The sequence below is a fragment of the Sphaerodactylus townsendi genome, linkage group LG06 (assembly GCF_021028975.2).
Source record: "Sphaerodactylus townsendi isolate TG3544 linkage group LG06, MPM_Stown_v2.3, whole genome shotgun sequence".
In the NCBI taxonomy this organism is placed as follows: Eukaryota; Metazoa; Chordata; class Lepidosauria; order Squamata; family Sphaerodactylidae; genus Sphaerodactylus; species Sphaerodactylus townsendi.
In genome coordinates, this window is record NC_059430.1 from 126,752,029 (window position 1) to 126,775,525 (window position 23,497).

At 49.2% G+C, this 23,497-nt stretch overlaps 1 protein-coding gene across 1 annotated transcript in view; it reads right to left on the reverse strand.

The window, feature by feature from the left end:
- Positions 1–2,470: 2,470 nt before the first annotated feature.
- LOC125435525 (CLK4 associating serine/arginine rich protein) overlaps positions 2,471–23,497 on the reverse strand; it is a 43,206-nt gene continuing 22,179 nt past the window's right edge. The window contains exons 8-16 of the mRNA XM_048501720.1: positions 21,464–21,718; positions 21,189–21,368; positions 18,680–18,719; positions 9,447–9,507; positions 9,259–9,317; positions 6,777–6,823; positions 6,571–6,653; positions 4,011–4,035; positions 2,471–2,668 (exon numbers count right to left, since the gene is read on the reverse strand). Of these exons, the coding sequence (XP_048357677.1) occupies positions 2,623–2,668; positions 4,011–4,035; positions 6,571–6,653; positions 6,777–6,823; positions 9,259–9,317; positions 9,447–9,507; positions 18,680–18,719; positions 21,189–21,368; positions 21,464–21,718 (796 nt within the window). The 3' untranslated portion in view covers positions 2,471–2,622. The remainder of the gene's footprint in view (positions 2,669–4,010; positions 4,036–6,570; positions 6,654–6,776; positions 6,824–9,258; positions 9,318–9,446; positions 9,508–18,679; positions 18,720–21,188; positions 21,369–21,463; positions 21,719–23,497) is intronic.

Sequence of the window (23,497 nt, forward strand, 5' to 3'; positions counted from 1 at the left end):
ATCTAAGTAGAATTGTAAATTCATCCACCACTACTTCCTGGACCTTCTTTGCAGTGGAAAGCTCTGCGATGGTTCTAGTGCCTACCTAGTTCTGTTCCCCTCCACTTCAAACAAACAAAAATTAAAAATCACTCTCACAACTTCGTAGTTGTTTGAGGATAAGCCCTGGGCGAGACACAGAAAGTCATATTTTTTCCCACCCCCACCTTACAACTCTTATTATCCCTTTTTGTAGCACCCACCATTTTTTGCCAGATTCAGGAACTTCTGTTCTTCTGCCACCATTTTATTTATGGGTTTTTTATACCGCCCTACCCCCGAAGGGCTCTGGGCGGTGCACAACACAATTTCTACATATAGTATATACAGACAAAACCCCATTAGATTAAAATAATTTAAATTTGAAACACAGCGGTAGATTCAATAAAAATGGCGTCAGCAATAACCCCAATTAAACCCTCCCAAGGAGGGGGGAAACAGAACAAAAAGTGGGTCCCCTAGATGGCAAAGGGGACTCCGAAACCGGAGGAATGGAAGGGGCACCTCAGTCAGCGGCTGGACACTGCAAAAGCCCGGTGGAACACCTCAGTCTTACAGGCCCTGCGGAATAATAATGTTCCCAGCGGTTTCGTTTGCTTGCAACTCATCCGAAAGGCCATTTCAGTGTAAAAAGTAGATGAAAAGTTTGTTTTTCCTGACAGTCCCATGCACACGTAGGGTTTTTTTGCTGTCTTTTTTAGTTTTAAATGAGAAATCTTTGCAGCTACGAAGACACCATCTAAGAATCGCAGCAGGAGTGGCTGTGATTCTTAGATGGTGTCTTCATAGCTATGAAGATTTCTTATTTACAGCAAAAAAAGAGAGGGAAAAATTACACATCTGTCGGATCGCCAGAAAAAAACAAACTTTATTCCTCTACTTTTTCCATAGATATGGCCAGTGGTGGGATTCAGCCGATTCGCACCACTTCGGCAGAACCGGTTGTTAAAACGGTGCTTGTCAACAACCAGTTGTTAAATTATCTGAATCCCACCACTGGATATGGCCATCAGATGAGCTACAAGCAGAGGAAACTGCTAGGAACATTATTAAAATAGCGGCAAAAGAACAGAGGTTCCTGAATCTGGCGAAACATGGTGGGGGCTACAAAAAGGGATACAAAGAGTTGCACGGTGGGGGCGGAGGCAAGTTTCACCGGCAGCTGTTCAATGCACTATAAATGCTTTTTGAGGAAACCACCAGGTTTAATAGTGCACAGAATGATGGTTTTGACAAAGGCTTTAACACATAGATGTCAAACTCGCGGCCCTCCAGATGTAATGGACTACAGTTCCCATCATCCCCTGCCAGCATCATGCTGCTTTCACCCCGTGCCTGCTTCACCCGTAACCCCAAATCATGAATTGCTGTTGGTGCACATCCCCATGCGTGCCACCCGTTCTTCTGCCCCTCTATAGAACGGTGCTCAGTTGGCACAAACCCGCTGCCGTGCCAGCTCACAGGCGGCGGCAGGAAAGCAGTTTATGCTAAATTGGTAAAGATGCTCCACCGAGAAACAGGACACAGAGCACAAAGCCGCCTTTATGCTGAATCAGACCGCAGGTCCGTCAAAGTCAGTCTTGCCCACTCAAGGCTGGCAGCGGCTCTCGTAAGAGGTCTTTTGCATTGCTTCTTACAGGAGATGCTGGGAATTGAACCTGGGACCTTCTGCGTGCCAGGAACATAAGATCTAGCCTGCTGGATCAGACCAGAGTCCATCTAGTCCAGCCCTCTGCTACTCGCAATTGCCCACCAGGTGCCTTTGGGAGCTCACATGCAGGATGTGAAAGCAATGGCCATCTGCTGCTGCTGCTGCTCCTGAGCACCTGGTCTGCTGAGGCATTTGCAATCTCAGATCAAGGAGGATCAAGGTTGGTAGCCATACATCGACTTCTCCATAAATCTGCCCAAGCCCTTTTTAAAGCTATCCAGGTTAGTGGCCATCACCACCTCCTGTGGCAGCATATTCCAAACACCAATCACACGTTGCGTGAAGAAGTGTTTCCTTTTATTAGTCCTCATTCTTCCCCCCAGCATTTTCAATGGATGCCCCCTGGTTCTAGTACTGTGAGAAAGAGAGAAACATTTCTCTCTGTCAACATTTTCTACCCCGTGCATCATTTTATAGACTTCAATCATATCCCCCCTCAGACGTCTCCTCTCCAAACTAAAGAGTCCCAAACGCTGCAGCCTCTCCTCATAAGGAAGGTGCTCCAGTCCCTCAATCATTGTCCTTCTCTGCACTTTTTCTATCTCTTCGATATCCTTTTTGAGATGTGACCAGAAAGATGGTCTGCCACTGAACCACAGCCCCTCCCAGCGGGTCTGCTCTCAACATACTACCCAGTGAGTCAGCTGTAAAGAATGATACATGAATCCCTCTGAAAACCATTTAACCTGAAGGCTCCTGAGGAACAAAGTCATCTTGGGCTTCCGGTGTGGGCTTATTTTTATTTTTTAGAACAGCTTAAAAACAACAACAGCAATGTACAACGGTTATTACACAGTGGATTACACCGGGGGAGGGGGGGAAGAGATCCGGCAAACCAGGTAGCCAGCACGCACGCCCTGCCAGGGCTCAGTCTAGTGGCGGTAGTGAGGGCTCCGGGATCGGGACCGCGAATGCCTGCTGGAAGGCAAAAGAGAAAGTTAGAATGACAGGCACGTGCCGTGAATCCGACTCAGGTTCTCAGATCCTGTTTTCCTCTGAACTTCGGGTGTCACATCAACCTGCTAGGCCTGAGCCTACCCAAACCCCCGTGTCTACTTCGTCCCCCACCCACCCTGCCCTCCACCCAGAGGATGATGAAGGATCCTGGTTTTAAAACCAATTCTGACTACTTAGACTATACAGTGGAACCTCTGTTTTCATTGCCTTCGATTTTCATTGGTTTCAGTTTTCATCGATTTTTTCAGTGAAAAATTTGTCTCTGTTTTCATCGATTTGCCTCGGTTTTCATCGATTTGCAGTAAGGTGCAGGGGTTTGTGGAGAAAAATCACCCTGACCAAGCTGTTGCAGGCCGTGTCTGCAACTTGTTCAATGACAATCTCTTGCCCCACTTCAGACAAATCTTAAAGAGGCGTCAGAAACAGACCTCTTTGGACAGCTTTCTGGTGCGACGTTGGTCCACTGGCTCTGAAGCTGGTCCTAGTGTTATTGTTTGTTACTGTTTTCACCATTAAACACTATGTTTATTCACCAAAAAATATGTTTTTTGGAGTGTCTAGAACGGATCAATTGGATTTACATTGGTTCCTATGGAAAAGTTTGCCTCGGTGTTCATCGGTTTCGGTTTTCATTGATTCTTTTCAGACGGATTACCAACGAAAACCGAGGTTCCACTATAACACAGATGACCAAATCCCCGCCCCGAACACCCAAATTCCAATTAACGCACACTTGACATTTGAACGTCAAGGATAACGGGACAGAGCCTTAAAGCAGCATTCCTTCAGTAGGCTCCAAGTGAGATAAAAAGGGTGCAAGCCGGCCACGAGCACAAATGTCCACGGCTTAACGAGACCTCCCAAAACAACATGAATTGGCTCTAGGGAAAGCCAGCCCCGTTCCTGTGCTAATACAAAAAGGTGCAGATTTGGGGGACTCTCTGTGTGTAACTCATCTAACAGAACTTCGCAAAAGGATTCAGCCTCTGTGCCTGAGTTTTTTTGGTGAGAGGGGCAATATGAATGAGGCTGACAAAACAAGGGCGTGCCATTGTGAATTTTGAAACGACAACTGTGGCCTCCCCCAGTCTCAGAGACCACAACCTGGTCTACACTGAAGACTGCATGGCGGAAAAAATACGCCCCATGTGGAAAAGGTCAGCCCCACCAACTCATAATAAAGAAGGGAGAAGAGCTGATTGGAAGATTAATTCTGCTCTTCCCAGATTTTTGGCTCCTTTAGTAATGGGCCTTCTATCTCCCCCACCCTCGTCACAGTTGTAAAAGCAAAAGCAGAAGTTACCTCCTTGAAGAACTATATTCACGACCTGAAAGACAAAAGAAGAAGAAGAAGAAGAGTTTGGATTTATATCCCCCCTTTCTCTCCTGCTGGAGACTCAAAGGGGCTTACAATCTCCTTGCCCTTCCCCCCTCACAACAAACACCCTGTGAGGTGGGTGGGGCTGAGAGAGCTCCGAAAAGCTGTGACTAGCCCAAGGTCACCCAGCTGGCGTGTGTGGGAGTGTACAGGCTAGGATAAGCCTCCACAACTCAAGCAGCAGAGCGGGGAATCAAACCCGGTTCCTCCAGATCAGAGTGCACCTGCTCTTTGCCACTGCTCTTAGCCACTACGCCACTGCTGCTCCCAAGAAGAGAGCCACGCACAGTCAAACAGTTTTCCCAAGCGCCGTGCCATTTCGCCAAGGTCGGGACTTCCCAACCTTTCTGGGGCGGTGGGCACCTTTGGAGTCTGGTGAAGGGTTTGGTGAGGGCCACCCCACAAATCGGTGCCAAGGAGGGGGGGCCAAGCACAATACTTTCTCCTCCTCACATTGCAAAAAGGAAAGGAATGGAAACTTGAGGGAACCAAGGAAGAAAGAAGGGGCAATAAAAAGAACAGAAAGAAGGGTCTACAGTAAGGTGACCAGATTTTCACCTTTTTAAAGCGGGACGCGCGCGCGCCCATGGCCACAGGAGCACACTGCCTTTTGGGGCGCTCCCCGGTTTCCCTCCCACGCTGCCGCACTGCCCTCTGGGGCGCTCCCCTGTTTCCCACCCTGTGACAGGGCGGGAAAAGGGGCGCGCCCCAGAAGGCAGTGCGGCAGCCTTCCAAAAATCGGGGGATTTAAAAAACCCCGCTGGACACAGGACAAATTGCTTTAAAGTGGGACTGTCCCACCAAAAGCAGGACGTCTGGTCACTATGGTCTACAGGAGTCTGCAACCTGCGGTTCTCCAGATGTTCATGGACAACAAATCCCATCAGCCCCTGCCAGCACGGCCAATTGGCCATGCTGGCAGGGGCTGATGGGAATTGTAGTCCATGAACATCTGGAAAACTGAAGGCCTAGAACCGTAAGCCTATGCTTACTAGTCTGTCTGATCCTCCAGTGGCTGCCATTGCTATTGTGCCGAAAACCTTTCCACTTGCCTGAGGCCAGCCAATCGTGAGCCTAGCCTTGTAAAGGCTCCTCCCACTTTCTGAAGAGCTCAGCAGGCACCAGAGAATTATTGGCCAACACCACAGCGCCAACAGGCACCCTACTGAGGATCTCTGCCCAAACTAGATCTGTCCAGTTTCCACGATCCCAGATGAGAGGGTTTTCAATTTCTCAAGGCAGCCAGCAAGTGAATGAGAAGAAGTTGGGAACCAGAAGGAACCTAGAATGGTCTACTGTTAAAGGGTGGATTTAACCGCTGCTGGGCACCTTGCGCCCATTCCTAAGAACTGGTGCCAAGTAACAGTCACCAAAGGATATTTTATTTTATTTTTTCAATGGAAGCTGCTCTTCGGATGCAAGGATCCAGATATTCACAGCTGTCACTGATTGCACCCAGGACTATGAATGGCAGGCTTAAGAACATAAGAAAGAGCCTGCTGGATCAGACCAGAATCCAGCTAGTCCAGCACTCTGCTACTCGCAGTGACCCACCAGGTGCCTTTGGGAGCTCACAGGCAGGATGTGAAAGCAATGGCCTGCTGCTGCTGCTGCTCCTGAGCACCTGGTCTGCTAAGGCCTTTGCAATCTCAGATCAAGGAGGATCAAGATTGGTAGCCATAGATCAGGGGTCGGGAACCTTTTCAACTCAAAGAGCCATTTGGCTCACCCCCCCCCCACTCACCCCCCCACTCGCTCCCCCGCCCACTTGCTTGCTCGTCCCCCCGCCCGCTCACCCCGCGCCTGCAGGGCAGGTGAGGATGGGGCCGGTGGCCCCGCTGGTTGCGGGGCGGGCGGGAGGCAAAGCTCGCGGCGCGGCCTAGCCAGCCACAGGCGATGGATGCGCCCGCCCTGCTGCCTGCAGGGCGGGCAAGGATGGGGCCAGTGGCTCAGCTCATGGAGCCACAGAATAGCGGCGGAAGAGCCACATGCGGCTCGCGAGCCGTGGGTTCCCGACCCCTGCCATAGATCGACTTCTCCTCCATAAATCTGTCTAAGCCCCGTTTAAACCTATCCAGGTTAGTGGCCATCACCACCTCCTGTGGTAGCATATTCCAAACACCAACCACACATTGCATGAAGAAGTGTTTCCTTTTATTAGTCCTAATTCTTCCCCCCAGCATTTTCAATGGTTCTAGTATTGTGTGTGAGAGAGAAAGCCAAATCTATTCCAAAAGTGACCAGGCAGGTCAGAGCAACAGGTGAACCTGCCAACTGTGACAATCGGCGCATCCTCCACAAGACCAGTCCTTGGGAAGCATACAAGGGGCACGACGGCCCTGCCAAGAGAGCCCCAGCCCATCAGGTGAGGCTCTGAACCTCGGCAGAGCCCGGCTCTGAAAAAGCACAGCCTTCCCACTTCCTCTCCGGGCTCCCTACGCCCTTTGAATACACCCTCCATCTCAGACAAGTCCTGAACACTCACTGTAACGTGGAGAAGGAGACCGGCTCTGGCGACTGTACTGCCTCTCCCATTCTTCGCGCTCTTTTTCTCGGCGCTCACGCTCTCTGACGGGAAAAACACAGGGGGGGGGGGGTCAAAGGGGCAGGTCCTCAACCGACCCCCTCCCTGCTAAGCTCTTCCCCGCCACTTCATGCCAAGAGGACGGGGGGAACTGCAAGAGGCATTACTTCATCCTGATCTTCCGAGCCATGGCACGCAATTCATCTTCTCGCTCCTGGAAGAGAGAAGGCAGGACGCCGATCAGCGAGCCCCAAGAGGGACAGCAGACAAGCCGTCTCCTTCCCTACACCCCTAGGCACCAACCAGAGGTGCATGGGGGGGGAATGGCGCCCAGGGACAAAACCTCCTCTAGACGGCCACGCCCCTCCGTCATTGTCCCCGCCCCTCATCTGACTTGGGCATCTCTCTGCCCCGCCCACATTGTGATAAAGTGGGCGGGGTCTGTCATGACAGTTCAATCCAGATGCAAGTGACCTTTACAGTGATTGGTGGAACCATGTATATAACCAACAGCAATGTACTGTGTGTTTGTTCCTTAGGGAAACAAGTGCCTGGCGAAGCACTTTGTTGGACTGCTTAACATACTCTGTATATAGTATCATGTACATATAGCAACTCTACGGTAAAAGCCTTCCTTTGAAAGAAACTGCTGTGTGGAGTATTTCTTCTTCATGAAGGTGGGGGTTTGCTGTACATGCCCACTTGTCTACTTTGAGTAGTACCGCTAAAGTCTGCTATCAGGGTCGAGGGAGGCCCAAGTCAGACGAGGGGAATGCATCTGGTCTCATGAAGGGCTGATTTTGCGCACACACACACCCCACATGACCAGATTAGTTGCGCCCGGGGACATGGGTTACCCCATGTTCCCAGGCAGATACGCCCCTGGCTTTTTTGTCAGGGTCTTTAAAGGGGGAGGAGGCCAGAGAGACCCCGGGGTCAGCTGATTTGTTTTTGGTTTTCACCGAAAGCCATTTTTAGTGATTACAGCAAACCACCTTGAAACACAAGAAGAGGCAGAACATAAAGGTTTTAAGAGATAACAAAGCCCACGAGGAGCCCAGAAAAGGCCAACATTGACCAAGAGTCTGGCAGCCGACACGAGTTCTTTGGTAAAGAATCTACTCCTCCTTGCAACTGGAATAAATCATGTAGATTGGAAATTCCCCACCTGGAGACTGCTGGGTCATTCTGCGTGTGATTGCTGCAGGGAGTGGGGTTGGGAAATCTACAGACATTTGTGCTCCCGGTCTTTGAACATAGGAAACTGTGCGGCGCTGGGATCACAGACCCTCCCTTGCCAATACCCTTTTATTCCTCCGACTTGGAATTCCTTTGCCATCTAGGGGACCCACTTTCCTGTTTTGTCTCCCCCCTCTCTCTGGGAGGGTTTTAATTGGGGTTTCTCGCTGATGCCATCTTTGTTAATTACTGCTGTGTTTTAAACTAACTTAATCTAATTTTAATGGGGTTTTGTGTGTATATGTTGTATGAGGAAATTATGTTGTGCACAGCCCAGAGCCCTCCGGGGGTAGGGCGGTATACAAAACCCATAAATGAATGAATGAATGAATGAATGAATGAATGAATGAATGAATGAATGAATGAATGAATGAATGCATGCATGCATGCATGCATGCATGCTGTTTGACTGAGAGGTGCAAACCGAGACCCAAATCTAGCCACCCAGCTCTCGCTTCAGTCCATCAACTACACTCATGCTCTCACAATCATCATTTCTCTTTGCGGACAAATCCTGGCCATAGAGCTTTTTCTGTAATGTCGAAGGCTTTCACGGCCAGAATCACCGGGGTGCTGTGTGGTTTCCGGGCTGTCTGGCCATGTTCTAGTAGCATTTTCTCCTGACCTTTCGCCTGTATCTGTGGCTGGCATCTTCAGAGGATCTGATGGCAGTAAAGCAAGTGGAGTATATAGCGGAACCTTGGTTTTCATTGCCTTCGGTTTTCATTGGTTTCGGTTTTCATCGATTTTTTTCAGTGAAAAATTTGCCTCGGTTTTCATCGATTTGCAGTAAGGTGCAGGGGTTTGTGGAGCAAAATCACCCGGACAAAGCTGTTGCAGGCCGTGTCTGCAACTTGTTTAATGACAATGTCTTGCCCCATTTCAGACAAGTCTTAAAGAGGCGTCAGAAACAGACCTCTTTGGACAGCTTTCTGGTGCAACATTGATCCACTGGCTCTGAAGCTGGTCCTAGTGTTATTGTTTGTTCCTGTTTTCAGCATTAAACACTATGTTGATTCACCAAAAATATGTTTTTTGGAGTGCCTAGAACAGATTAATTGGATTTACATTGGTTCCTATGGAAAAGTTTGCCTCGGTTTTCATCGGTTTCAGTTTTCATCGATTCTTTTCAGACGGATTACCAACGAAAACCGAGGTTCCACTGTATATACCTGTGGAATGTCCAGGGTGGGAGAAAGAACCATTTGCCTGTTAACGGTCCTTTCTCCCACCCTGGACATTCCACAGGTATATATACTCCACTTGCTTTACTGTCATCAGATCCTCTGAAGATGCCAGCCACAGATGCAGGCGAAACATCAGGAGAAAATGCTACTGGAACACGGCCATACAGCCCGGAAACCACACAGCACCCCAGAGCTTTTTCTATTTGTGTTATTCGCAGCTTACCTGTCTTTCATGTTCCTGTTGCATCATCTTCTCCTGGGCAGCTTTTTTATCTGCTTTAACTGGATAGGAGGCAAAGAGGCAATTGTAGCAGACACGAGAAACAAACCCCAAAAAGGTAGAAGGGATGAGAAAGAGGGGGGGAAAGAGGACACCCCCCTCCAGCCGCCCGCCACCCTTTTGATGCTTACACTGCCGGTTAAGCGCCTTCTGCATACGCAGCTTCAGTTTCTCCTGCGGCGTCAGCTTTGGCTACAAGGCAAACAGAACAGTATCAAGGGCCTGCGGTCCCAGGCCGAGGGGTAAGCAAACTGGACTCGCACACGTGGGAAAGACCTTCCAGGAGACAACCTTGAGAACATCCAACATTACTGCAGAGATCCAAAATTTCGGAAGGCAGGGAAGCAGAATATGGGGGCCCTCGACTAAACGTACTCCCCTAGCAAAAAAGCCAAAGATCCCCACAACAACGCTTCCCGTCCTAAGGAGTCCATCCCAGTGCCCTTGCCTCTTGCCGTAGACACTGCAGGAGGCAAGCGAGGCCAGCCAAAAAAGTTCGTGGCTACAGAAGACCTTGACGGTACAAGATTTTTTGGAACAGAAACCTGCTTTCAAGTGTTGGCTGGAGAACCGGAGTTCATGGTGAGGAGGAAGCAGCAAGGACCCCCCCCCCCCACTCCCCAAGGATCATTTTGCAAGGATCCTGCTTCCCCGAACTTCACTTTGCTCTAGCCCAGTGATGGCGAACCTTTTCGAGACCGAGTGCCCAAATTGCAACCCAAAACCCACTTGTTTATCGCAAAGTGCCAACATGGCAATTTAACCTGAATGCTGAGGTTTTAGTTTAGAAAAAATGGCTGGCTCCAAGGTGCGCGTTACTCAGGAGTAAGCTTGGTGAAGCAACCATACAACTCTTTGAATGGGTGAATCACGACTCTAGGAGGGTTTACTCAGAAGCAAGCCCCATTGCCAGCAACTGAGCTTACTCCCAGGTAAAGGTTCGTGCCCAGGCCAGCCTAGATGTATGTGTGTGTGGGGGGGGGGGGGGCGGGGTGATTTCCCGCCCCCACATGTCGAACTCTGTGCACGCGTGCCCACAGAAAGGGCTCTGAGTGCCACCTCTGGCACCCGTGCCATAGGTTCGCCACCACTGCTCTAGCCCCACAAATGCACCCACGGATCTGCACATTCCTCAACCCAAGGAGACTTCATCCAGGTGATGAGTCTCTTGCTCAGAGAGGGTGGGGGGAGGGGCTGCTGTTACTGAAATGGATCCAACACACTGAAGGGTTGGGTACCCTGCCAACTGGGGGACGTACAAATTGATTCTAAGCACCCAGGCACCAAAGATGTTAAAGAGGGTTAGAGCGTACATGCGTGTGCCCCCTTTTCCAGGACACGGTGTGCCTCTAAGATCCCTACCATCGGTGCAAATTTACCCGCGAACGTTTCCATTTGGACTGGTAACATCTCAAACGGCATGCCTGGGTCTTCCTACTAGTTTAGCCTGCCGATACAAGTTATTGCTTAAAATGTTTCCACACAAGAACTTGGAAATGTCGGCAAAACGACCACCAGTGGCGTTTTATGAAAACAAGCAAACTTAAAATACTGGTTGTTGTGGGTTTTCCGGGCTGTGTGGCAGTGGTCTGGTAGATCCTGTTCCTAATGTTTTACCTGCATCTGCAGTCTGCAACAGACTTCCCTCTGTGATACACCTCTGAAGATGCCAGCCACAGATGCAGGCAAGACATTAGGAACAAGATCTACCAGACCCACCCGACAACCAGCTCAACTCTCAGATTAGTCCTGGCCCGTGAAAATAGTCGACAATACATCAAACTTAAAATAATTAATTTTTAAAAATGTATTCACCCCTTTTAGCTTCCGGAGACAGCTGGAGACGGTCTCCTTTAGGACCACGTCAGATTAAGGCTACTGTAACTTGAGGTTTTCAATTCTGGGTTGATGTTATTTCAGGGTACTCTATATTATGTATTTTGGGATTTGGAACGGCATAGTATAGCCCCGTGATGGCGAACCTTTGGCACTCCAGATGTTCATGGACTACAATTCCCATCAACCCCTGTCAGCATGGCCAATTGCCCATGCTGGCAGGGGCTGATGGGAATTGTAGTCCATAACATCTGGAGTGCCAAAGGTTCACCACTGGCATAGCCCCATCTTGTCAGATCTTGGAAGGTAAGGTGGATCTATATTTGGATGGGAGGCCACCAAGAAAGATTCTGCAGAGGAAGACAACGGCAAACCACCACAGCTTTGTCACTTGCCTTGAAAACCCTATGGCAGGGGTCTGCAACCTGCGGCTCTCCAGATGTTCATGGACTACAATTCCCATCAGCCCCTGCCATGCTGGCCAGGGCTGGTGGGAATTATAGTCCTTGAACATCTGGAGCTCGGTGCCTGCAACCCTCTAAGGTCAGCTGTAAGTTGACTGCGCTTTACATACGCACACACTCTTTATGTATTTTATATTGCAAGGCGCCTTCAGCTCCACAAGGAAGAAAGGTAGTTGATCAGTGATTACATAAATAAATAAAATACCCGGTTGGCCCCGCCTTCTAAAATTTGGGGAAGCCAGGATGGGCTTTTTCCAAAGCATTTCTATCAGAAGAGGTTCTTTAGGGTAGAAGAAGGTGTCAGGTGTCAGGGAGCAGCAGTGGCGTAGGGGGTTAAGAGCTCGTGTATCTAATCTGGAGGAACCGGGTTTGATTCCCAGCTCTGCCGCCTGAGCTGTGGAGGCTGATCTGGGGAATTCAGATTAGCCTGTACACTCCCACACGCGCCAGCTGGGTGACCTTGGGCTAGTCACAGCTTCTCGGAGCTCTCCCAGCCCCACCCACCTCACAGGGTGTTTGTTGTGAGGGGGGAAGGGCAAGGAGATTGTCAGCCCCTTTGAGTCACCTACAGGAGAGAAAGGGGGGGGATATAAATCCAAACTCTTCTTCTTCTTCTTCAAGAAGTTTTAAGTCTTGCATACAAAGCAAGATTCACCTCCCCCCCCCCCCCCCCTCTGTTACTTATTGGTGCTCAGACACGTCATTTGACCTTCTCTGGCCTATGCTGCCTTTCTCAAAAGCACTCCCATCAGAAGAGGTTCTTTAGGGTAGAAGTGTCAGGTGTGGCAGATCAGAATGGTAGGATGCAAGCTGGCATTACGAACTTGGAGCGCTTCCCCAGGTGTCTCCGTACCCTGTAATGTTTGAGCCCCAAGACCGGGCCGAAGGTACAGCAGACATCTGGTGACTGTTAGCCACTGAAACTCCTGTGATGGTACAACACTTTTATAACTGGACCCTGTTCTGATTCAGCACAGAATTTCTTTGGTTCAACTGCCTGTTAAAGACGTACAAATTGAAAGCTCCAGGGTTGAGAATAGGGACTTTACTGGGAGTGGGGGGACCAGACATGCTCCCAACCAAAGGCTTGTTTATGTACAAACCAGGAAGAAATTAATAAATGTGTTGCCGGCGGCAGCCCAAACACCAACTGCCCGCAGATGGAAAAAAACATTTCCAACCACAACAGCTTGGGACAACACAATCTGTGGTGTTATAGGAGCAGATAAAATAACTTTCCAAATAAAAGGAATGGAAAATCCTAATCATCAAATCACATTTTCACGAGAAACGGTTTCCCGACTTGTCATGCTTCCAAGTTCAATATTGTATCTGATAAACAGAAGGGAGAAAACAAAATGTGGTATTTACAGGTCAAGGAATATTTCAAAAAGAAAACGAGTCAATTCAATTTTAGTTCACTGGTATAATAACTTCCAAGTATCGCTTACCCAGTACCCACACCAGTATTTACAAGTCTTGTTTACTGGATACCTGTGTAGATTATGTTCAGTTCAGGTTAAATGTAATTTACTATTAGAATAAACTAATTTGGAAAAAAAAAAAACCAAATTTACTACTCACAACTGCTCTTAAAGAACCCTGACTAATGTAGACATCAAGTCGGTACAGATAAATAAATGCTGTTAAGTATTTAAGGTGCCACTGGATTTGGGAGGAGGGGGGAGAGAGTGTTGCTATGACACAATAACCCAAGCTATCGCTTTTGCAATGTTCAGAAACTAGACAAAAGTTCCATGAGGGAAAGCTAAGCCCCCCCAAATGCACCCTGGGTCGAATCAGCAAGCAAATCTGAACTAAGGAAAGGCAGGATATAAATGTTTTAATTAATAAATAATAAATTAATAAAGAATACGGCAGGGTCCACATTCGGGCTCCAGCGGCAGTGAAAGGGCTGTCTCTTATCTGCCTGTCTTGCTCAGAAAAGTGTGAAAACACTCTCCAGCAGTGGGGAGCAGCAGTGGCGTAGGAGGTTAAGAGGCTAATCTGGAGGAACCGGGTTTGATTCCCCGCTCTGCCGCCTGAGCTGTGGAGGCTTATCTGGGGAATTCAGATTAGCCTATGCAGGGGTAGGGGAACCTGCGGCTCTCAGATGTTCAGGAACTACAATTCCCATCAGCCTCTGTCAGCATGGCCAATTGGCCATGCTGGTAGGGGCTGATGGGAATTGTAGTTCCTGAACATCTGGAGAGCCGCAGGTTCCCTACCCCTGGCCTATACACTCCCACACACGCCAGCTGGGTGACCTTGGGCTAGTCCCAGTTCTTCTGAGCTCTCTCAGCCCCACCCACCTCACGGGGTGTTTGTTGTGAGGGGGGAAGGGCAAGGAGATTGTAAACTCCTTTGAGTCTCCTGCAGGAGAGAAAGGGGGGATATAAATCCACACTCTTCTTCTCCTTCCAATGGATAGGAAATATATCATGGAGGATTCGCAGATGTTTTACCTAGTGGCTCACTCACACGTACAAGCTTGCGGTGGCTTCTGCTATCAGCAACTCTCCAGCATGCCTGAACTGACCCTGCTCTCTTCCCTTCCATCTCACTCCCACATTTGAGGATCGTTTTCTTGATCAGATGCCCCCGCATGGTGTTGGGAAGAGCAGAGACCCACAAACCCTCTCCAGTTCCCGTGATGCATTTCCATGCAAGTCGCCCTGAGTCAGTATCAAGGGAAACAACAACTGTGCTGGATTCTTTCTACTAAATGCACCCCTATCCAGTGGTGGGATCCAAAAATGTTAGTCACAGGTTCCCATGGTGGTGGGATTCAAACAGTGGCGTAGCGCCAATGGGGCTGGGCAGGGAACGACGTGGGCGTGGCCGGGCATTCCGGGGGAGGGGCATTAATAATTTCTCTGTTACTGTAAAGAACTCTTACTGTAAAAAAAAAGTTCCTAATTTCCAGCTGGTATCTTTCTGTCCATAATTTAAACTCATTATCGCAAGTCCTATCGTCTACTGCCAACAGAAACAACTACTTCTCCTCCAATTGACTGCCTGTCAAATACTTAATACTTTCAAATACTCAATGTTGTTTCTAGAAATCAAAAGAAGGATACTTTCCTTAAACAAGGAACTTCACCATATTTCTAAAACAGGTTTTAAAACAGCCCAACAGGGAGAATGATCCCGTTTTCTACCTTTGCTAACCAGCCACATAGGAAACAACAGGACTTTATGATTTTGGGACCTAATGGGATTTCTAACGGAAAAGCAGACCCAATTAGTAGCCCCCTCTCGGCACACACAAATAAATAGTGACCCACTCTCGGGAACTGGCGAGAACCTGCTGGATCCCACCTCTGCCCCTATCCTATTCTCATACCAACCATCCTCAGACAACAGTGGGTACCTTTCCTCACGCCTGCTGATGCTTCTGAAGGGCAAGCAGGAACTTGAAGGAAACCACCAAAGTAACCAAGAGAATGTCCAGAGAACCACCAGGGAAGAGCCACTTAAAGCAAACGGGACTTGAACAAGAAGCATTAATTACTATGGCAGGAGATTAAAAGAATGTGCCGCATTCCTCAGAGCTGGGGTCCCCAAACTTTTCGAGCCAGTGGGCCATTTTAGAATTCGGACACAGTGTGGTAGCCACAGGCGCAAAAGGACAGCCGCAGGAGGCACAGCCAAGCACAAAGGAAGCCAAAGTGTAAAAAATACACTGGGAAAAAGAGAGAGAGAGATTATAGCCAACACTGTGGTGGCACCTGCCACTGAATTAAGGTTACTTTAACCTGCACAGCCTATCAGATCTCCTGGAGCCAATCAGAAATCGAGCTGGGTGAGACCCCCCACATGGTCCCGCCCGTTTACTAAAAACATTCAGTGGACATCGGGAGCCCTAGACGACACCAACCTTACATAGGCGGCTGGCAAAGACCACCAGTATGGTGTAGAGCAAAGGTGTCAAACTCGCGGCCCTCCAGATGTTATGGACTACAGTTCCCATCATCCCCTGCCAGCATTTGATACCTGTGGTGTAGAGGTTACAATGTCCCACCAGGACCAAGTTCAAATTCCTGTTTGCCATGATGCTTACCAGGGGATCTTGGACCAGTCACTCTCTCAACCTAACCTACCCCTCAAGGCTGTTGTGAGGACAAAACCAGGAGGGTGAAAACCATATACGCCACCATGAAGGAAGGTGGGATAAAAGCGAAGTTATATTGAGGATTTGTGGCAACGTTTGCTTCTGCTGCCCTGTAGAGCAGAAAACGAAGAGTGGAGAATGACGGGGTGATTAACCCTAACCCTAACTCTGCCTGGCCCACCCTCCGGCCGCCATCTCCTCTGGAATTGTGGCCAGCTACTCCATGGGAGAGGGAAGAAAAAACAGCAAAGACCCTTCCCCCTCTTGGCAAAAGGGAGAGCTTGCTGCACACATACACAAGTTCGGCCAACCTGCTGTCGCTGCACAAGGTGTCCCCCCCCCCCCCACCTGTTTGAACCTGGGGACACCTTTGGAATTCCGACACAGCTTGGTGAGCACAGCCACAAAATGGCTGCCCCTTATCTTCAGTCACACAGTGTAGATCCTTGGACTGTGCTCTCAGTTGTTCCTACAATATTTTTAGCAAGCTGCACAGCTAACTTAACCTCCAGTGGCCAATCAGAAAGCTTGCTAGGCACAAGTCCCCCCTGGCCACACCCACGTAATAAAAACACTTGGCAGGACCCAGGAAAGGTGTTGGCAGGCATCACGGGGCCCCCGGACCCTACTTTGGGGACCCTATGTTACCCACACATTCCTTCCAAGTTGCTGAAGGCCTAAAGGGTGGGGTCCGCAAAACACTACTTCGTTTGGCTCTCGAACTACAAGGAGGCAGCCAGAAAAAGTGGGCCAGATTTCTGTGGATGCCCAAGGGCTTGGCATGTTCTGTAGGCAGAATATCTGCCGTCCAAAAACAGGATTAGCCCTGCTTAGCCTTCTGTGAACTTCCCTGCAGCGTGTGGCTGAAAAACACCAAAACCCGCACCAAGGAGGCATGACTGTTGAGCGGGAAGGAGCTCGTTCTCGAGATCTGTCCCCACAGCCTCCAAATCTACAGATCGCTCGTGTATATAACGCAAGAGTCCAGGGCCACTGAGAATTCCCCCCCAATCCTGCAGTGGTCCCAAATAAATAGCAAAGGACTTTTAGCTAAAACGTTAGCTTCCCTAAAACAGGATCACCAATAACTCAAAGGGTCATCTGAGGCTGATGATCCGGCCAGATGGGGCCTGCAACCTGCGGCTCTCCAGATGTTCATGGACTACAGTTCCCATCAGCCCCTGCCACCATGGCCAACAGCCCCATCTCCATCACTAAGAGACTCCACAGTGGGGTGCTGTGTGGTTTCCAGGCTGTATGGTCGTGTTCTAGCAGCATTCTCTCCTGACGTTTCGCCTGCATCTGTGGCTGGCATCTTCAGAGGATCTGAAGACTCCACAGTGTTTCTACACATGCACAGTGTCTTCAGCCAGTATAGTGCTAGGGATCAACTGAGAAAGATCCTCTTCATCTTTAGAGACTTGCTTCACTTATCCAAGCAAGAACGGCAGCCTCCAATTCCGTCTGAGTCGCCAGCCCTTTCAGTCTACTCCTTGACTGCAGAAGTGATGACTTGCTCCAAGAGCCAGCTGTGGCATAGTGGTTAAGAGCAGGTGCACTCTAATCTGTGGAACTAGGTTTGATTCCCCGCTCTGCCACTTGAGCTGGGGAGGCTTATCTGGGGAACTAGACTAGCTTGTGCACTCCAACACATGCCAGCTGGGTGACCTTGGGCTAGTCCCAGTTCTTCGGAGCTCTCTCAGCCCCCACCGACCTCACAGGGTGTTTGTTGTGAGGGGGAAAGGAGATTGTAAGCCCCCTTGAGTCTCCTTACAGGAGAGAAAGGGGGGGTATAAATCCAAACCCTTCTTCTTTTTTTTCAAGATTACTCAGTTCAAAACAAAACAAAAACAAAAAAACGGCCCCTAAGACTACATGGTCCCAAGCAGGCGCTCATATAGTTCCAACTGTCAGTGGAAAAAAATTGGAACGTGAAAGAGGAAATTGGTCCTGGCGTGTGCGTGCAGAGAGCCCTGAATCCGATCCCCCTATTGTTGGGGACAGGCCATAGCTCAGGTGCAGAATGCTTATTCTGTTTGTCCCAGTGTTGTCAGGGTCAGCTTCCGACTGAGATGCACTCAAGGAGCAAAGGGTGGGGGAGGGGTCCTTGCCCAGGAACTTGGGGAGCTGCATTCACGAGCAGAGGACAGATGGGAGGAAGACCCGTGGGTGAGTCCAACTCCCTCTTTAAGGATGCTTCACACGCAGATGATTCTCCGCTACTTTGTGAATGCCCTGAGGACCTCAGCGGCCCCTGATTTCCTGAGGCCTGGCCGGGGCAGGTCAAGCAAGCAACGCCATGCAGCGAGCTCAGGGGCCTGCAACCTGTGGCTCTCCAGATGTTCATGGGTTACAAAGCCCCTGACAGCATGGCCGATTGGCATGAGCTAGCTCAAGAAACGTAAGCAGAATCTGGATTTTAGTCCTGGCTCAGAAGACGGCTAGAAAGAACAGCTGTTTTGCAGGATATGCGCAATAAAAGCCAGATTAACAATCAGCCAGTATGAAGACAGCAGCAAGTCTCCCATGGCAAAGAATGCCCCCCCACCCCCCAGTCCATACACAGGAACCGCACCCCACCCCACCCCACCAAAATCAATGAATTTCTATTTTTGCTACAATAGTCCCTCTTAGGTACCCGTCATCACATCCTGCACAATCCTTCTGGCCAACAAGGAAGTTAAAAGGTCAGTGTTAAATCTCTCTTTCCCTATGTCCTGACTCCACAATGCTAGCAGACAAAATCCCCAGATTTATTTATTTTTATGCCTAATTCAGAAAGCAGCTGAGAGATTCTCCGTCCCTGCCCGAGTCTGAAGCAATGAACTGTGGGCATCCACATTCTTAAAACCTCTCTCTCTTTTTTTTTGCCTGCATGCCTACTGCTCCCCCGAGTCTTTTCCTGCAGTGATGGGAATTTTTAAAAGGTGAGGTTTAAATTCTTACTGACTTTGGCAGCTCCTGTCTCTTTACCACCAGCAGCCTCAGCCCTAAAGAGGAGGAGGGAGGAGAAAAAAGGAAGAGAATAAGTGGTACGACCAGATCAGAAAGGGCCAATGCCCAAAGCTCAACTGATTTGGGCAAGAAGAGGTTTCTATCTTAGCACCAGGATACAGCAAGGGCCATATTAACACATCTCCATCAATCCACCCCTACCTGGTGGAACAGGCCTCCAGGTGAGATCAGAGCCCTGCGGGACTACAGAGTTTCCGCAGGGCCTGTAAAACGGCCAGCCGGGATAACATCGAAAATCTGCTACAACAAACATCTGGCCTCCCGTGGGCGCAAGGGAGGGGGTGAGGGAGTACTTTTAATGCCATCTGAAAGTATGGAAATTATGGTTCCCTCTCAGTGGGGATTGACTGTTTTAATTTAAATGTTGTATATGTTTGTTTTAAATGGTTTTATATTATTGTTGGACACTGCCCTGAGCCCTCCGGGGGAGGGTGGTATACAAATTCAATTAAACAAAAATAAATAAATAAAAAGAGGACAGTGTCCTTGCATCTTCCTGGAAGGCAGCACGCCCCGGCAGGCAAATAATCCATTCGGAGCCGCAGTCTTTCACAAATGCACAGACAAGCTGTCTGCTCACAGTAGCGGCAGAACAGAGCGGCAAATCCTGCAAGACTGCAGCACCTTCCCGGGAACTGCACAAATTGCGCGAGCAGCTTATCGGCAACCGATTGCGTGTGGGTGTCTGGATCTGACTCATGGGCTTCTGTGGTCCCAAGCAACCCACAATCTCTCGGCTCTCAAATTTCCAGTTTGCCAAACGGGGACATGAGTGACATCTGACCAAGCGTGAACCTTTGCAAACTCCCAAGGGTTGAGGGCTACAGCTAACTGGGAAGGAGGAGGAGGGGGGCAGGCAGAAGACAATCTGACAACCCAACCCAATACTTCCTTTAATAGTTTAATATGGCCAAAGGGCAGTAAAAAAAGGAAAGAAACACACATCCATAACAGCAGAGTACAACAATTATTAACTATGGGTGCTGTGTGGTTTCCAGGCTGTATGGCCGTGTTCTAGCAGCATTCTCTCCTGACGTTTCACTTGCATCTGTGGCTGGCATCTTCAGAGGATCTGAAGATCCTCTGATCCTCTGAAGATGCCAGCCACAGATGCAGGCGAAACGTCAGGAGAGGCAATCTTCGTGAAATGCTTCCATAGCTAGCTCCACAGCAACCAATGATCGGCCATGAAAGCCTTCGACAATACAATTATTAAGTAATTAACGAATTGAATAAATAATTGACTTTCAGCTCATTCCCTGACTAAGTAGGACCTTGACCCCAACCCAATAGAACGTGATCACACACCTCCCCATTCATGAAAATGTCAGGGCTCTCCAAAGTCCAGGTTTCCCCACCAAGCATTAGCATGGCAGACTGTTCATATAAGAGTCTGCCACAGAGCATCTGGAGAATGGTGGTTGTGGGTTTTCCGGGCTGTGTGGTCGTGGTCTTGTTCCTAACATTTCGCCTGCATCTGTGGCTGGCATCTTCAGAGGTGTATCACAGAGGGAAGTCTGTTACACACTGTGACAAGTGTTCAAGCGTCCAGTGTTCAAGTGAAGGTGGCACTGAGGGAGTTGCTCTGATCACTCCGCAAGTAAAAGCTGTTTTAATTCTATGTAGTTTTTTTCTCTGTCCGGTCAGGCATGTGGCTTTTGCTTTGCTCACTGTTGGGAATTTACAGAGACTGTCCTACCTGTTTATTTTAAGGATTACTTCACATATTTTGCTAACAATGTTTAACGGACTCCCCCGCCTGGACTAATGACTTCTTTGAAGCCAGCTGTACTCTAGGCCCTAAAGGATTAGAGGGAGGCAGTGCAGTATTATTTATTACAAAGCTAAAGAGGCAAAGTTACCGAGAACCAACACTTAGTAGAAGCCAGGAGCTGATACTAACGGCTTTGGCAATATACGTGTTTGGTCTACAGATATTCAGTGAAAACTGAAATCTGCTCAGTCACTATACAGAATAAACAGTATCTACAGGATTAAATAATCAAAGAGAAATAAACAGAACGAGTGTTCAAGTACTGGACACAGTGTGTAACAGACTTCCCTCTGTGATACACCTCTGAAGATGCCAGCCACAGATACAGGCAAAACGTTAGGAACAAGATCCACTAGACCACGGCCAAACAGCCCGGAAAACCCACCACAACCAGTTGAATCCAGCCGTGAAAGCCTTCGACAATACATCTGGAGAATGGCTTATTCTTAAGGTTCTGACTGTTGCTGCTGCTTCATAGGACGGGGACAGCCAGAAATCAGAAAGACTATAAACAATGTCCTTGATCAGCATTCTGCAAAGTTCCTTGCCCCTCTCCCTGGCAAAATTATATGGAGGAATCTATGCAAAATTAGTGAAAAGGTCAGGGAAGTCCACAAACTCCCAAGCTTGTTGTCAGGGCAGCAGAAAAGAAAGGGTGGAGCACACTCACTTTTTCAGTTTCTCCCCTACTGCAGGGGAAGCCGCAGGCCTCAGCGGTTTCTCTCTGGCCGGAGATGCTGACCTGCTGCGGCTTCGCGATTCGCTGTCGCTTCCACTGCTCCGGCTGCTGCTCCAATGCCTCCCTCCGCGGCTACTCCACCGGTACCGTTCCCCAGACCGGGAATGGCTCCTAGGGATAAAAGGTGAGGTTTACCTCCGGTCGCCCGCAATCCAGACTGCTCGTTTACAAAGCAGGCCAATGCTGTGACCGCTCGGCCGACTTGCCTGGATCTGCGGCGGGAGCCATAGCGCCAGCCCCGCTCCGTCGAGCGAGATCGGGAGTGCCGGCGCCCGTCCCGGGAGCCCCCTGCGGAGTACCGCCTGCTTCTGCTGCGGGAGCGGGAGTATCTGTGACTCCGTGAGCGGGTGTAGCGGCTGGCTCGGTGGTATCCGCCGGCCCGGTGAGACCGGGAACTGGAGCGTGAGCTGGAGGACGACGTGGTTGAGGACGTGGAGGAGGAGGAAGACGTGGAGCGTCGCCTGGAAAGGAGAGAGGGGGGATGCTGGCTACTCGTACAGAGGGCGGGTAGATCCGAATGCGCAGCAGGAAAGGTAGGGGAGATGCCCTGGGCTACTGGGCCCCAACTTTGGTGAGTCCCACCAGCGGAGAGAAGCTTCCGAGTTAGTGACTGACCCCAGAGCTCACAACAGCCGTGGAAAGTTGTATCCTCGCAACCCCCGTCCCCTTCTCTTTGTTTTTTGTAACAGACACCAATTCTAGAGGAGGCAGGAAAGTCTACGAGACACTTGAGGGTTCTAGAAGAACCCTGGACTGCGGTACTGGTTTACTGCAAGATCTCAGGCCCAGCTGTCCGATCTGGCTTCTGCGATTGGTTTTTGAGGATGCCAGCTTGCCTTTTACAGGGTAGGTGTTTATAAGATACTGTTGCAGAAACTACACCTTCATGTACGTATACCGTGTTTCCCCGAAAATAAGACAAGGTCAAATATTAATTTTTGCACCAAAAGATGCATTAGGGCTTATTTTCGGGGTAGGGCTTATTTTCGGGGAAATACGGTACCTTCACAATTCATTAAGGCGGGCTCTCGGCAGCCCCCTTGCTTCCCTGTCATGTGTGATGCAAGCTGCATCCTCATTGGCAGGGAGCATCCTGCTGGATCACACCATCCTGATCTGTAACTACTGGTAGGGCTTATTTTTGGAGTAGGACTTATTTTTGGGGAAACATGGTAATACATGAGTCATCCATCGACCTCTGGGTTATGGGCCCAGCACGCTTCCACTGCGCGACTCTGCTACATGAGTCATAACAAAGTGAATTTCAAACCATATTCAAACAATATCTCAATTTCTGTTCTATTAGATGACTTTAGAATTTTTTTCTATCAATTCAACAGGTGAAGCTAAATTTTGAGGCGCTACAAAACCTCCAGATATGATTTTATTTCGTTATCCTTTTTCAAGCCCATCTGCAAAAACAGAAGCATACAAATGAAAATTAATTATATAACTAATATGCTTCAGCTATAATTGTTAATGCCCTCAAAATTTAGCTTCACCAGTTGAATTTATGGAAATAAAGTTATCTAATGGAACAGAAATTGAGATATTGTTTGAATATAGTTTGAAATTCACTTTGTTATGGTTTATGTATTGAGTAGATGTACGCGAAGGTGTAGTTTCTGCAACAGTGCCTTTTAGAGGAAGAAACACATTTTTGCTCTTGCGCTCGCTGGAGAGAATTTTGTCTACCTGTGCACTCAATCTGGTGGGAAGGTTGTGTGCAGCTAAAGAGATGCTCTCAGAGAGAAAGTGGAGACAAACTGTGATTAAAGTGAGCCACTAAGAAGCAGCCAGGAGCCTGTCACACATCTGCACATTTTTTCATCTCTCTCGGTGAGTTTTCCATATAGAGAGAAGAAAACTGGGGGGAGAGTCCAGCAACATGTGAGAAACCTTCCCCCCCCCCCCCCACTGCAGTATGAAATGGTACAGCCCACACTCAGTGAGCAGGCAGCCTGCATCCCTCGTAGAACTACAGCAAGTGGGGTTTCAATTTGCAGTAAACCAGCATTTTGAATGATGCAACCGGGGGGGGAGGGGGGGAGCGGCGGCAACCATGTTAATTCAAGCCAAACACAAAGAGTGCCTTAGATCTGCTGCTTCTAGAAAGGAATGGTAGCAGCAACTGAATTTACTGGGGGGTAGGGGCGGTATGCACCGAGGGGCAAGAAACAGCACTACAATCTCCCCCCTCCCCGAAGAATATAAGAGCCCTTTTTGCCCCCCAACCCCCT